The 15,140-nt window shown below is 34.1% G+C and overlaps 2 protein-coding genes and 1 long non-coding RNA gene across 3 annotated transcripts; 1 reads left to right on the forward strand and 2 right to left on the reverse strand.

The window, feature by feature from the left end:
- The first annotated feature begins 546 nt into the window (after positions 1 to 546).
- Positions 547 to 4,671, forward strand: LOC127085383 (uncharacterized). The gene is made up of 3 exons (XR_007789113.1): positions 547 to 706; positions 1,354 to 1,452; positions 4,347 to 4,671. It is a non-coding gene; the product is annotated as an uncharacterized LOC127085383 (long non-coding RNA).
- LOC127085382 (MLO-like protein 9) lies at positions 592 to 4,479 on the reverse strand. The gene is made up of 15 exons (XM_051025899.1): positions 4,351 to 4,479; positions 4,210 to 4,267; positions 3,785 to 4,122; positions 3,514 to 3,630; positions 3,331 to 3,388; positions 3,122 to 3,210; positions 2,948 to 3,022; positions 2,764 to 2,852; positions 2,595 to 2,644; positions 2,462 to 2,502; positions 2,193 to 2,366; positions 2,056 to 2,091; positions 1,907 to 1,974; positions 1,202 to 1,262; positions 592 to 1,107 (listed from the first exon to the last, which is right to left on the reverse strand). The coding sequence occupies exons 1-15, from the start codon at positions 4,477 to 4,479 to the stop codon at positions 850 to 852; spliced, it is 1,641 nt and encodes a 546-aa protein (XP_050881856.1). The 3' UTR covers positions 592 to 849.
- A 1,067-nt stretch (positions 4,672 to 5,738) lies between the features above and the next one.
- Positions 5,739 to 15,140, reverse strand: LOC127078496 (zinc finger BED domain-containing protein RICESLEEPER 2-like). The gene is made up of 7 exons (XM_051018947.1): positions 15,117 to 15,140; positions 14,677 to 15,008; positions 9,512 to 9,613; positions 6,640 to 8,210; positions 6,236 to 6,568; positions 6,065 to 6,153; positions 5,739 to 5,744 (listed from the first exon to the last, which is right to left on the reverse strand). The coding sequence occupies exons 1-7, from the start codon at positions 15,138 to 15,140 to the stop codon at positions 5,739 to 5,741; spliced, it is 2,457 nt and encodes an 818-aa protein (XP_050874904.1).

Raw genomic sequence — 15,140 nt, forward strand, 5'->3', positions numbered from 1 at the left:
AATATTAAATATAAAATAAAAATTAAAAAATTAAATAACTAAAAAAAATAATAATAATAATAGGAGGTGGTGTATGCGTCAGATGAATTGACGCATACACCCACCTTAAAAAAGACACTCAGGCGCCAAAGGCATTGGCGTCTCCTCATGAGGGCCAATGTAGGCGCCACAAGCATTGGCGCCTCCTCATGAGGCCCAATGCATGTGCGCCAATGCTACTGGCATTTCCTCTTATTGGTATGGGGGTGCGCCAATTCATCTGGCGCATCCTCTATCAAATTTGGTTATTTTGGTATTTTTTAAAAAAAAATTTGGTTATTTTGAAAAAAATTTCTGAAAAAGTTGATATTTTTTGATAGGGTAAGAAAAAAAAAAAGAAATTACTATGAAAAAGCTTATATATTTGTAGCGCTCTAATTTTGAAATTATAAATTAAGAGACATTCAAATATTTAAGCGCAAATTTCAAACTTGTACTCCTAATCCTATGTTGTGTAATTAATATTTAATTTGACTGAATAATGTTTAATATAGTAATAACCTAATAATGAATGATTAAATTTGTAAAATTGAGTAGTAAATTAATAGAGCAAGCAATTCTACTCTAATTTATTTGTGTTTATACAACACTGCTTCATCTTTGATCATCATAGTTCATGAACACTGTTCTTAACAAAAAAACCGTTGAACCCATGCTTCATCAACGGGTAATTATTTACAATTACTTACAATTACATACAATTCAATTTCAGTTTTCCATTGCTACTTTGATTCATTCTAAGTATTGCTAATTTCAGTTGTTAATTCTTATAATACAAAATCAACTATTTGTAAAGTTTCAAATTAGGGTTTAGGGTCCAGTTAGAAGGTCACGGTTATCAAAGTCATCATCACCCACACCGGTTCCTTTTGCGGTGGTTCCATGCTTCTGCAATTCTGTTTCTGTGTGTATGTTTACACCTTCTAACGGTGTTTCCACCGCTGCCACCACTGGATTACCACCTAGTGTTCGAGTTTCCGGGTTCCGTCCTTTTGCTTTGTTACGCCAGTTTTTCAATGCCTTTGATGTTTGTTCATCGAATATCGATCTCTTCATCGTTGATCCCATCTGGTATTTTTTAATCACCATAACAAAATTCATTCATTCATATTCTTGTTCATCATTTCATGATTAGTTGGATAGTAATGTAAAATGAATGTACCTGTGTGACTAGGGCGTAGAGAGGAAGTGTGACGTAGCTGCAAACAAATTGAGCACCCAACCTGCATAATTCAGCTTCAAATTAGATTTTACTTGTTTATGACTGAATTAATGTAATTCAATTTTCAATTTTGTTTGTTATTTGTTATATAGGTTCGCAGACGAAGTGACAATAACCGCCAGAAACTCAGACACAACTTTCAGGTCAAGGGTTTGAACCAAGAACAATATTGCTATTTGCGAGTTGAACAGGTAGTTCTCATCTCCTTATAAGCCTTTTACGTTTCTTCTTATTCTCAATTGAATGAATGAGGTTATTTAGTCAATGCCTATGTTTTAAAAATCGGATTGAATCAATTGAATCGTGAATTAACTAGTTTATCGGTTGGGTTGATTCTACTTTAAAACCACACCGAATCAGCTGAATTGAGAATCAGCTAGTTTATCGGTTGTTTTGATCCCGATTCTATTGTAGTCTAGTTGAACCAATTGAACTGCAGTTGGTTCAACCCATTTCAATTTTTTAAACTTTTTTTTAATACCGGTAGAACCAATTGAACCATGACTGGGAAGTCTTACCAGTCAATTGAGATGATAAACATTTGACTGAACCATGACTGGGAAGTCTTACCAGTCAATTGAGATGATAAACATTTGACTAGTAATAGGTCTTGTTGCATATAATCATACGAACTTTTATGCTTACCCAAGAGCAACTCTTATAATCATAAGACTGTCATCCTCATAAAAGCAAGAAGCCCACCCAAATTCGTACTGCACAAAAATGAAGTGTTTTTAAGGATCCACTACACAATCATGACAAGAAAACAATATCAACTGTTTATTATTTATTACCCATGTCCACCAGAAAAAGGTGAGCTCAAATGCATTCTGAACAACGAAAGAAAAAAAAATCAAATAATGAGAAATTCTTCTAAAATTCATGATATATCTTAATAGATAGTTATTATAAATATAAGAAGAGTGAGTACCTGGAAGAGAACATAATGTAGGAGATAAAGACTTAATTGAGGCCATTCAAACCAAAAATACTTGTCAGAGACTTGTACAAGAGGGATCCCCTGCACTACTGCATGTCTTTCCTTTATGTCAAGTGCCATTCTAGTAATAATTGCTTGAAGCTTTGTTCCAACAGCTAGAATCACCTTCAAGTAAATCAATTGTTAGTCCTTTGTTTCTCTATAAACATAAACACACACGCGCACACACACGCTCTCACTGAACCGAGAGAGATGCTTACTGCTAGTGGGAGAAAAGACACCCAAAATGCGGCATGCCAACCTGAAAACAAGTTATTATAGAATACTCACTATCGATATAAATTTGAGTGACAAAATAGGAAACCAGTAGAGTTCGTTTGGTTGAAAACAAACCATGGACATTTACGAGCAAAAATAACACCACTGATCCCCATAGTATTGGACTGTCAAAATCACAAAAATACACATTAAAAGAAAACCAAAGAGATCAAGAGATTCGAGAATAAAATATACTTCAGTCGAAGTCATGATGACCAAGTCTTGGCAGTTTCGTCAAAATTACCTGATTCCTACAACTATCTTGAAGTCATCCTCTAATGACCTCTTGATATATTTTTGAAAATCGAACTTACTTCCAGGTGCTAAATGAACCTACAAGTTTGATTAGGGAAACACAAATTCATACATGAAGAAGACAAAAAGTACAACAAACATTATATTGATATTTCACTTGAAAAACTACTAACAGAAACAAATCCATGTCGCATTGTTAAGTAGTCAGCCCTTCGAACCGATCTGAAAAATTGACGAAAGAAGCATACCTGAAAATTTGTTAAACATATTATTGACACTAAATTAATACTTCTTTAATATGTCTGCAAAATAGACATAGTTTTGAGTTGGTTGCGACGAGTGCTTACAAAATAGAAGGTAACAGGTGTTTTTGTCCAGAAACTGTTGTGATCCCTCACAAAGGATGTCTCATGAGTAAGCCTGAATCTTCTAGGATCTGAGACCCAATTCAGAATTGAATATGTTAAGAAATGAGAGCCTAGAGTTCTTGATTGGAGAAAAAAGACTAAAAATAACTTGAAGCTGACAACACATTATTCATGTGTCGATGCCTTACCATTCAAGGCATCTTCGTCGACCATATGGTCCGATTCCCATTCCTTCCAACCTTTAATCTGTCATAAGGAAGAAGAGTTTCTTAATTTATAGAATCACAAAATAAACCACTAGTTTTCCTATTGGATGAAAAATAGTTATATAATGTGAAAAAAGGCAAAACATTCAAGGAACCAACACCAACCTTTGCTCTACCAAGTGTCATTGTAATGGCACTGAATATCACATGGAAGACAGCCAAGAAGAAAATGAAAATATGTAACTGATGTAACCCGTTCACCGAAATAAGAGGCAAATACCCCTGCACGAAACAACCGAAATTCAATTTCATGAGCTTTTTTTCTTTCTCTTTGCGAAATATTAGGATCTAACTGATTTTTTTTTCTCTAACAACATATTTGTTTTTCACCAACAGTCCTTTTACAAGGGATTGGGTAGAGAGTTAAGTTGATTACCGGCTTACATCCTGGCCCTCCGCCACCACCAGAGAGAACCCTACGTTCAAATGATAAGAGCCTGCGATGATGTTCACCTTTAGGCTCACCCTCCCCTGCCGGTTTCGTCGGTGTAGGCTCATGTTCCCCCGTTGTTGTAAGCTCGTGTTCCGCCGCTGGAGGCTCGTGATCAGTCGAATGAGGCTCAAGTGCCTGTTCGGTTGGATGACCAGCTGGCCTCTCATGCATGGGAAGACATGGCAACATTGTTCTTCCATACTTCATTGGAATACACACTTTTGATATGTAGTTTTGCCCAAATGTTAATAGCAATGAAATAAATCCCAAAACCATAAGCTCTGCAAACCAATTCACTTAATTTAACCAACAAACAAACATTACAACATTAATTAATAAGAACAAGAAACAAAAAATGTTTTGTTTACCAGCTTTAATCTTTTCAAGAGCTTCTAGAAGAGCATGTTTCTTTCTCTCTTCAAACACCTGAAGAAGAAAAAAAATCAATGTTACATTACATTACATGATCCATAGCATAAATAAAGAATCATGTATATATATGTAGGTACCGTTGCAAATTTATGTATGAGTTTCTCTAAGAGTATGGAAATGATAACGATAACCGCACAAACCGCAGCGACAGCCCATGTAGGAGTCACATCTAGCTGCCGGTCGTCACCGCCTCCTCCTCCCGCCATATATGTTGTTTAACAAATGAAAATTATGATGACGATTAAGATAATTGTAATGGTGATTATTTATGAGGGGTTGTTTAGATTGTGAGTTTTGTATGAATAAAAGAACATGTAGGACAAAAATTGTTTGATGACATCTTCGTGCATTAATTCGATTGTGATCATGCAAATATAGTGATCAAAATTGTTTTTTTATGTTGTTGGTGTTGTTGAATTCATGTGATAGGACACATGCAAGCGTGAATCAAATTGTGTTTTGTTTTGTTGCATTCTATTGTAACTCTAATTAACCACTGCAAATGAATGGAGAGGAACAAGTGACGCTTAGACCCTGGATTTTATTATTACATATACACACATCTCATTATCTAATTTCGGCCTCTAGTTTCTTAATTAATAAATACTTCTATTTAAAAAGTTAAAATCAATGAGTAGTAGATTAATGTAATATTTGATATTAATAAAAATTCTTAGACAAACAATTATGGTGCATAGGGGTGTGCATGATTCAAAACCATAATCAAATTGAACCAAATATATGGATCAGTTTGGTTTTTAAAACCACTTTGATAAAACCGGTTTATATTTTTAAAATCGGTTTATGTTTGGATCGGTTTGGTTAATAACCGGTTTGTACTAAAAAAATTAATTTTTGTTTGAATCAATTTTAAAACCAAATTTCCCTCAAATTTAATTTTCATTCCAACAACTTCTTAACTCTATCCAATCGCTCTTGAAATCAATCAGCATTTTTAAATTTTAATCTGAAAAATCAAAATTAAGTAATTACCTATAAGATAGAAAAAAAATCAATTTTAAAAAAAGAGTTTTAAATCGGTATTTTTCAAACCAGTTTTTTATTTTCTTTAAAAAAAACAATTTTATAAAAAAAACAATTTAAAAAAATTATAAAAATAAATCAGGTTTTAAAAAAATAATTTTATAGCAAAAATAATTTAATTTCTTTAACCTGCCTTTTTATTTCAACTAGTTTTAAATTTAGTTTATGTTAAAAATAGTTATTTAAAAAAACTGCTTTAAATTTAACTCTTATAATCTCCACAAACAATATCATAATCTCCACAAATAATATCTTGATTAAAAACAGAAATAATTTCGTTGAATTTGTTACTAGACTAATTAACAACAATAAAATTCTTCAACCTACACTATGAATATAACAAAATATGAAACATGAAGAATCTTTATGTTTTTTCACTTCTAGTTCCATAAGCAATTAATCAGCTTCTTCTGCAATAAGCTTAATGCTGCATAAAATAAAATGAAATTACAAGAATGTTAGCATATTCAAAAGTGAAAACAGTGAAATTGCAAGTCTATTTTACATTTTAAGACATGGACGACCCGATTTCTAAGACCATGTCTCGAACAAAATCTAACTCAAACTCATTATCTCAAAAAAGAATATATTCAAGTTAAGGAGCCTAGTTTAAAGTACAAAAATATGAGACCCGTGTAAGGGAAGATTCAGTAACACATTAAGTCAAAACAAATCACGCAACAACATAAACCCACAAGTGCAGAAAATGCACATATAATAAATTGAGTAGAATATGCAAAAACAAACTTTAGAATTCTTTACCGTTAAATCATCTTCGAGTGTAACAGAAGTTGAAGAGGTTGAACAGCTAGCACCATCTTCCGTATAAAGTAATTCTACAAAACATATAAAGAGATTTCATTATACCTCAAGTATAATAAATAATAATACATTAGCGAATATACTTAGTTATCATACCTTGCTCAAATCTCTCAAGAATATCAAAATCTTCATTTGTAATCAAGGAGGAAGATGTTCCTTTGAGCCAATCTTGGGTGCATATCAACGATTCGACTGTTGTAGGTGTTAATGAGTTGCGATATGGATCAAGCACCCTTTCTCCTGTACTGAATGCAAATTCAGAAGCCACTGTGCTTATAGGTATAGCCAGGATGTCTCTTGCAATGTTTGAAAGGATGGGATATCGGTCAGAGTTCACTTTCCACCACTCTAGAACATTTATCTCCATGTTATGCTCTAACTTCTCTCCAAGATAAGTAGTTAACTCATTATCCGCATTGTCACGCCCTTCTGAATATAGAACTCAACAGTTCCATAAGGATCACTAACACCACCAAAAACTTGCAACTCATCTGAATTACCTTGAGGAGACATAAATCCAACACGATATTCCTCATAAATAGATTTCAAGCTAGACTCTAAATTTGCTTTCAAGGCGTCAGCATCATCCTTATTATAATATCGCCTTACCATCCAATCGACCAATCTAATCTTGCGCTTAGGGTCGAATACTAGAGCAATCAACAACAACATGTTAAACTTCTCATGATTTCCCCTATATTTATCATATTTCTTCTTCATTTTTTGAGCTACTGAACATAGATGCTCATCTTCAGACGCACACATATCCACAATGCTCTTTCCAATACCCAGGATCTCAAACATATAAATATTGCTTGTCAAATAAGATGACCCCGATATGTGTAAGGTAGCATTATAAAATAACTTCAAGAATGGAATGATTAAGTTAATATGCTTCCAATCTTCTTCTGTCGGAACACCTTTCCCCTTCTTTGTCAACTCATTCACATACTTTTTATCTCGAAAACTTAATTCTTCAAAGGTCCTCTCATGTTTTGATGCGGATACTAACATCAAGTATGTTGAGTTCCAACGAGTCTCAACATCTAGCCAAACTAAACCTTTATAATCCATGCTTTCCTCATCAATACATGCCTTGAATTTAGCAAGTCTCGCAGGAGAAGATCTAACATACCACACAGCATGACGGATTCTACCAATAGAGCCATCAATGTCTTTCAAACCTTCTTTCACAATTAAATTCAATATATGCGCACAACACCGCATATGAAAATGGTTTCCACTCATAACTAAACTATTCCTAGACAAAAGCCTTCTCTTGAGACGCTCAACCCCAACATCATTAGATGAAGCATTATCAACTGTCAAACTAAGCACACAGTTTAACCCCCAACTGTTCAAGCACATCTCAATTGTTGCACAAATAGCATCCCCTGTATGACTTGTGACTTGACAAAAAGTTAAAATCTTCTTCTGTAAGTGCCAATTATTGTCAATGAAATGGGCTGTCACACACATATAACTCAACTTTTGACAAGAAGAAGTCCACATATCAGTAGTGAAACAAACTCTTCGACAATTCAGAGAGAGAGAAATTTTCAAAATCATTCTTTCACTATCCCATAGTTTCGAGACATCACGCACTAGTGTTGCGCGTGAACAAATCTGAAATCTTGGTGATGCGAGATTCATAAATTCATGAAAAGACTCATGTTCAACCTTCCGAAAAGGAATCTCCATGTTTATGAACATCTTAACCATTGCTCTTCTAATGGCTTCTTGGTCAAACTTGACAATTAAAGGAGAGCCAACATGTTCTTCAACACTTGTCGTAGAAGATAATGTCCTTTGCCTCTTGTAAACAAGGCATCTCGATACATGAGCATGCATGGAACTAGTTCCATTATTATACTTAATTTTCGTGTCACAGTATTTGTACGAAGCTTTTTGTTCTTCTTCCGACGATACAATGAAATGCTTCCAAACCTCTGAACGATTCCTTCGCTTCTTAGTGTGAGGAGGTGGCATTTCATTAGAGATTGTAGGTGGAGGGGTTGAAACTGTATTCTCGGATGTTGCATAAGTTGTACCAACATTAGTCATCTTGGTTCTGTTAAAAATAGGAAAACAAATTATGATAAAAAAACACAATAAAAAATCTGATATGAATATGACATTTCCTTATTCAATTGGTATGTATGGTGCTGTTATAACAAACCTGCAGATCACACTTCAAGATATAAATATTAGTGAACAAGTCCAGGCTCTAATATCTCCGGCATTACTGATGAGCATTCATCAGTAGTAGTTCAAAACATAGCAATCAAACCACATTTCGTATTCCAAACTACTAGCAATGATTCCATTCTAATTTCAACCAAGTTCTAACCAAATTCAAATTCAACTCTTTCTAACCATTGTTCTAATATTACAACTTCAAATTCTTTCTAACATACTAATAGCCTAGTGTAATTAATGCAATCATCCAATTATTTGAATTATCATATCATGACTTACAAGTTTGATGATATAGCAGTACAAGCATTCAATGCACCAACAGCCTAACAGTTTGATAATTGGCCAATGCTATTAGATTTCAGTCCATTACAATAACTAGCTTCATAACATTTAACAACTAATCATAACTTGATTGCATTACTTTTTCACAAGATTCTACACTAGAAATTTAATGATTTATTTGTTTTGCCATTTTTTATACCAATGCATACCACAACTTGTTTTCATGAATTAATGGATTCTATAGCAAAGCACATTTCAAATTTTGTTTAATCAAGTCACATAGTTATCATTCAAACTCCATTAGCAGTTAACTAACTCAAGTTGATCTAGCATTTTTGACTAACCTAATTCCAACTATTTTTTAACCTACACTAACAGATTTCTACCACTGCAACTAACTGTTCGAGCAAAGTCAGTTAATTGACATTCAATTTAATAAACAATAGCTTCATCCAACCTCAATCTCCTAATAGTTTCTTTTCCACCAATTTCATCTCTTTAACTAATTGCAACCTAAGCAATCATTAGTAATACAGCAGCAGTTCCAGTTCAATAGCATACACTGACAGAGATGCTACAATCCGAACATGTTTATGTTTATAAAAAAGCAAGATAATTGGTGGTTGTGTGGTAAAATAGCAACCATAGTCAGCAACAACAACAGAATCCCCATATAATAATAATATATAAATAAATAATATTCAATTGTCTATCAACCAATCAATGCCCATCATCATTTTCACCAACCTCCAATTACTTTTTCTTCATTATATCAATATATGAATAGAAGACATTGAAACTACTCCTAGATGAAATGGCTACGGAGAAGAAAAAAAACAAAAGAGGTAATTAATATAGAGAAACTTCCAGAAAGTTAAAGGAAACTCTTACCGGGGCGACGACGAATCATACACAGCTTGAAGTGAAAAATCCTTTATATTAGAGTTTTCGTTCACAACGTAATTCAAGATATCCACTAGGAGCCAAGTGTTCCTGCAATTTTTTGAATTGGGGCATGTTAGAGGTTATAAAGTGGGAGCAAAAAATTATGAGTGACAAAGTAATGATATAACAAATTCTGGGCTAAGCAAATAGAAGATAGAGATGAATACTTCAAAGCTTTGATTGAGATGATTCCATGAAACCCTAAAATCCTAATTCTGAGTTGCAAGTTGAAGGGTTTGAGAAGAAAGGGTTAGGGTAGGGATTTGGTAGAAGATACACCGGACAATCTTTGTTTCAGTTTCTCAAAAATCATACGATGCAGGTTTTGATGAGTTTGGAATTTGAAGAATGATGAAGAGAAAAAAAAGATGAAAAAAGTTTGGATTTTTGAGAATTAGGGATTCTGAAATTTGTGTTTTGGGTTGATTTGAAATGATTATTGAAAAATGGTAACCGTTTACTTGAACCGGTTTGTAATAATGGTTACCGTTTTTTTTAATTTGATAAATGGATCACCAATTTTAAAATATAATTTTGGGTTGGGTTTTAAAGTTTGGATTAATTTGGATAGGAATTTGGTTCATGGTTATTGGTTATTTTGCACAGCCCTAATGGTGCACATGATCTTGTATAAGAGTGGCTTGGCACATGAAAGGTGTTGTAAATAATTACTCAAATTTTTATCGAAAAAGAACCTTTAAGTAAGTCTTTAAACCAATTATCTACACATGAGTTAAAAGGTGATGTGTTGTAGTTAAAATTATGTCAGACAATGGCATATAATTATTTATGTTAGGAAATACTTTTTAGTGATCGAAACTTAATCGATCACCAACTCGTAGAAGCCCCAAAATCATAGAAATCGTTTAAAATGTATAAACATCTTTTAGTGACCGATATAATACATGTTTTGTTCTGGGATATTTTCTAGAATTGAAAGATTTATGGGAGGAACTCAATTCACACAAGCCTCTCTATATATGCACATGTAATTAACAATGTTGATGCACTATTCTACAACTTACTCAAAGTTACAGACTTGAAGACCAAGTCATTCAATTTCTAACATGATTGAATGATTCATTTACTGTTGTGAAAATCCATGTCTTAACTTATGGATCCTCTACCATCAATCAATAGAGTGTATTCTCTTATTATTCAAGAAGAGAACAATCAAAAGAATGTGACCTCCATTGATGATACCTCCATTCTAGTTAATGCAAGACATAAGAATGAACGTTGTAATGGTAAAAAAAGTATAGACATGCATGTTACCCCTACAAGAGTAAGGGGTACGTAGAGGCCTTAGTAGATTTATAATGGTTTGTGGTGGTTAAGATTTGCCCACATCGGAGAGAAGTCGTCTATGATGGTTTTATGATGGTTTTAGAGGGTTTACTCACATGAGGTGAGAGACTCAGTATCTCAGTATGGTGCTTAGGTATAAGCGTGTGAATTAAGATTTGTCCCATTGTTAGGAGAGAGATTTATATATGTTGGAACAAAATTGGTTGATACCATATCCCTTGGATTTTGATGATAACAAAGTATTTAAAGAACAATTGGGTATACTAACATCTGCTCAAGTTACATGAATATATCATTTAGAACAGATGAAGAAATGCTTGAGGAATCTGAATATGAAGATCAAACTATGGCTTTGAAGACTACTTCTGAAGACTCTGCCTCTAATGGAGATCCAGACTCTGAAGAAAGTCATCCTTTGGTGATCCAGACTCTGAAGCTTCAGAAGTCGAAGAATAGGACTCTGATGTGATCAACCTCTGACGATTTAAGTTTGAAGAAAAGTCAACCTCTGAAGCAAAAGCTTTTTTTACCAAGGCAACTCTGACAGATTCAAAACCTTTTTGTTCATGTGAAGACTTAAGAAAAAATCTCTTCTTTGATACCTGAGCATCAATGGATCATTCCTCTTGCATAAATATGTTTGCCTGACGTGTCTAATCAAGTACATAGATTTTCTAACCTTTTGGCGAAAGTCTTCAACGTCTCTTTTCTCTATTCTCTATATAAGGAGCTGCTGACCTAAGAAGAAGATTACCAAGCTTTAATACAACACGCTGATTTAGACTTCGTTCATTGACATTCAAAGAGAAACTACTCTGTAAAATCTATTAGACTTAGAACATTTTAATATTGTGTATATTTTAGAAATTCTTAAGTATTAAAGTCTTTCTAAGTTATATTTTATTTACACCTCTGATTGTATATCAAGTGTAAGTTATTACCCAAATCTCTTATCAATTTGTTATAGAGTCAGAAGTCTCTTGTTTATGGGCTCGAGCATTTGAAGTCTTTAGCTTCTCTGATAGAGAAAGGAAGTCTCAGACCTGTGTGTTTGAGTAAGGAAGTCTTGAGCTTGTGGGCTTGAGCAAGGAAGTCTCAAACTTGTGTGTTTGAGCATGAAAGTCTTATACTTGTGTGTTTAAGCAAAGAAGTCTCTTGCTTGTATGCTTGAGTATTTGTAATCAAATTTGGTTATAGTGAAAATCCCTTGGAAGTACAAGGGGACTGGACTACTCTCAAGTTGTGAGAGTAACCAAGATAAACTTCTTATATTCTTGCTTTTACTTTCCTGCTTATGTACTTACTTATTCTGTTGCTATCAACCCTGATCATACAAATCAGATTCTAGTTCAAAATCTAATCAGGTCCTTCGGAAGTCAAACGTAGTTTCTGAGTCAGACTCTAAATCTTGTGTTCAGACTCTGATAAGAAACCATCAGAAGCAGAAGCTATCAAGGCTTTAAAGAATAAAAAGTCGACACAATTCAACCCCCTTCTTGTGTTTTTCTCATCTTCAATATAGGCCTTGGGCCTAGGGTTTCCTTGGGAATGATCACCATTCACTTAGTCAATGATGAACTGTTGAACCCGTATTTCCTCGGGAGACGTGAGTGAGTTACTGATCCTGACTTCTCCTTGCTCAAAAAACGTCTTATCCCACATTTTCCATGATTGGGCGAGAAGAAAGTATTGGGGGCAAGGTGATACCTCCCTGAGGGTGACACGTGACCGTCTTCTTTCTCGGGGGCGGCACAACACCCACCTTTGCTAGGCCTTTTACAAATATAACATTACACAACCCCTAAAGGACGAGGTCTTTGATAGAGGATGAAGTGTTTTTAGATCATGGAACAAGGGAGTATTTGAGGCCCTAAGTTTCTTGATATGACGTATTAGGCCGATTAGGCTTTGGGATTTTTGGAGAGACCGTAAGTCCCTCAGACGGAGATTCAAATATTTTGGGGATCCTAATCTTTTATGCAAAATCATGTGAAGCTTGACGAATGATACAGTAGGTCCCTCAGGCTAGGCATTAACCCTCTTAGGTGGGACTTATATTAAGCCCTTAGACAAGACTTCAATGACATCTTTTGGGAGAAATTTATATGTTTTGGTCCCGCCCGAGGAAACTCAAAGTCCCTCAGACGAGGAGTTGGATAACCTAGGGATCTTAGTCTCTCAGCCGAAGTTATGTGAAGCCTGACTGATGAGACAATAAGTCCCTCAGGTGAGGCATTAATCCTCTTGAGCGAGACTTTTATCAAGTCATCAAACAAGATTTACATGTTTATTTGCTTGATGATTCATTTAATCCAAGACCTTGTTATTCAAGTCTTATCCAAGCTTTTCTTCAAGTCTTAGTCATGGTGCATTCATGGGCTCATGATTCATCATGCATTCAAAGTCCATTGATCCATGCTTCATATTGGATTCATTAATTCATGATTCACAAGGCATTCCTAGTCTATTGGCTCATGATTCACGGTACATTCAAGGTCCATTTGTCAGAGTTTGATAATTCTTATTCAAAGTCCATTTGTTCAAGCATTTTAAAGTCCATGATTCATGATTCAAAAGTTATGATTCAAACATGAATTTGGAGGGAAAAGTTTTAATTTGAAATCAAAAGCATGTTCATTGAATCAAAAGGATTTGTTTCCATTCATTCACACAATTATCATTTACAAGAGATCATACAAAATATTACAAACAAAAAAAATAAAGTTTGACATACAATTGACTTTTGGTCAACCAATTGACCAAAGTCAACTGACCAAATTTCCATGATCCTAATCCTAATTTCCACATTGTGTCTTCATTCTTCCATCCTTTCGTTTGATTGCATGGCCAAACTTTCTTCATAAACAAGTAAACTTTGATTTCTTCAAGTCACCACCATGGACTTTCATGAGCCTCTATGCCAAGCATCCTTGAGTCATGACCAATCTACAAGCATCACATGACTCAAACAGCTTGCATTCAATACCAAAGCATCATTAAAACAAGGACAACTCATGAAAACTTGGAGCATTTATACATGTTCATGACATTACATGCTAACAATGTATCATGGTCCATTAGCACATAACAGCATGCACAACTCTTGCTTCCATGACCAAATTCACATAAACAAGGCATCACAATCTTCCAACAACATAACATAACTTCACTAAGCATTCATTCAAGCATCCTACTAACCATCAATCAGAAATAACAAAGCATTCAAGCATAACAACTAGCAGGGTGCTCCTATTTTCCATTTTCAATCTGAAACTCACTTTACTTCCATAAGCCCACATGATTATTCCTTTCCACACCCTGTAAATGCTCATACACCCCCAGTCTGCAATCACACAAGGAAGGCTTAGCATGTGCTTGTTCTAATGGGCCTGCACATTTTGATATATACCCCCTGCCCCTTTTGGTTTTTTCTTTATATTTTCTCTGTGATTTTTATTTTTGTTGATGCATTTGTGCTATAAAGATTAGAATTTAAATGGGAGTATGATGATTAGTGATTAATGTTAATTAATGATTGAATTAAACTGTAATTGTTTTTTCTACAAAATGATTAATATGTAGAAAGTAGTCATAGCTTTTTGGTCAGTTTAGCAATATGATTTGCATTGATAAAACTCTTACAGCTAAAGTGAGTGATTTGGGACATACATGTCCCTAAAAAACTATTTCATACCATCAACAAAGAATCATAGTAAAAAAACACCAAAATCAAAACCATTACACAAACCCAACAAAAACATGTCCCTAAAAAAATTGAAACATATCTTATGAATTAAAATTACATAATAGTACACAACCAATCTGGTGTATAAAATGGATGTATGGTTGGTGATGGCAATGGTTGAGGGTAAGACAACAATGGAGTCTCAAAGTAAGATTGATAGCTAGTGTAAGGGTCAACTCTTCCATGAAAAACATATCTTGAATCATAATATGGATAACCAGATTCCACCATTCTTCTATCAAAATATGGATCATCAAATGGATATGGATTTCTTTCCACAATGTTGTTGGCTTCATCATATATACTATGGTATTCATCATAGTAACCATACATGTTGCTACGATATGGATAATAATATGGATAATTTCGATAATAGTAACTATTACTTGACTGCAAAATTATTCAAGAATATAAAAAAAAAATTAGTAATATCATTAAAATTTGAATAGGGAAATGAATCAATAAAATGAGTTTTTTTTTCTTCTAAGAATTATTTACCATGCTTCTTGGAGGAGTATACAT

This window comes from Lathyrus oleraceus, chromosome 5 (assembly GCF_024323335.1).
Source record: "Lathyrus oleraceus cultivar Zhongwan6 chromosome 5, CAAS_Psat_ZW6_1.0, whole genome shotgun sequence".
In the NCBI taxonomy this organism is placed as follows: Eukaryota; Viridiplantae; Streptophyta; class Magnoliopsida; order Fabales; family Fabaceae; genus Lathyrus; species Lathyrus oleraceus.

Excerpts from the sequence above, each read along its gene's own strand:
- LOC127085382 (XM_051025899.1), bottom strand. The coding sequence starts at position 4,479 with ATGGCGGGAGGAGGAGGCGGTGACGACCGGCAGCTAGATGTGACTCCT. Across the intron at positions 3,389-3,513 it reads TGACACTTGGTAGAGCAAAG|ATTAAAGGTTGGAAGGAATG; the intron begins GTTGGTGTTGGT and ends TCCTTATGACAG. Across the intron at positions 2,503-2,594 it reads TTTGCTCGTAAATGTCCATG|GTTGGCATGCCGCATTTTGG; the intron begins GTTTGTTTTCAA and ends ACTTGTTTTCAG.
- LOC127078496 (XM_051018947.1), bottom strand. The coding sequence starts at position 15,140 with ATGTATACTCCTCCAAGAAGCATG. Across the intron at positions 9,614-14,676 it reads GATTGGTTGTGTACTATTAT|GAACACTTGGCTCCTAGTGG; the intron begins GTAATTTTAATT and ends AAAAAATTGCAG. Across the intron at positions 6,569-6,639 it reads TGGATTTATGTCTCCTCAAG|AAGGGCGTGACAATGCGGAT; the intron begins GTAATTCAGATG and ends TTCTATATTCAG.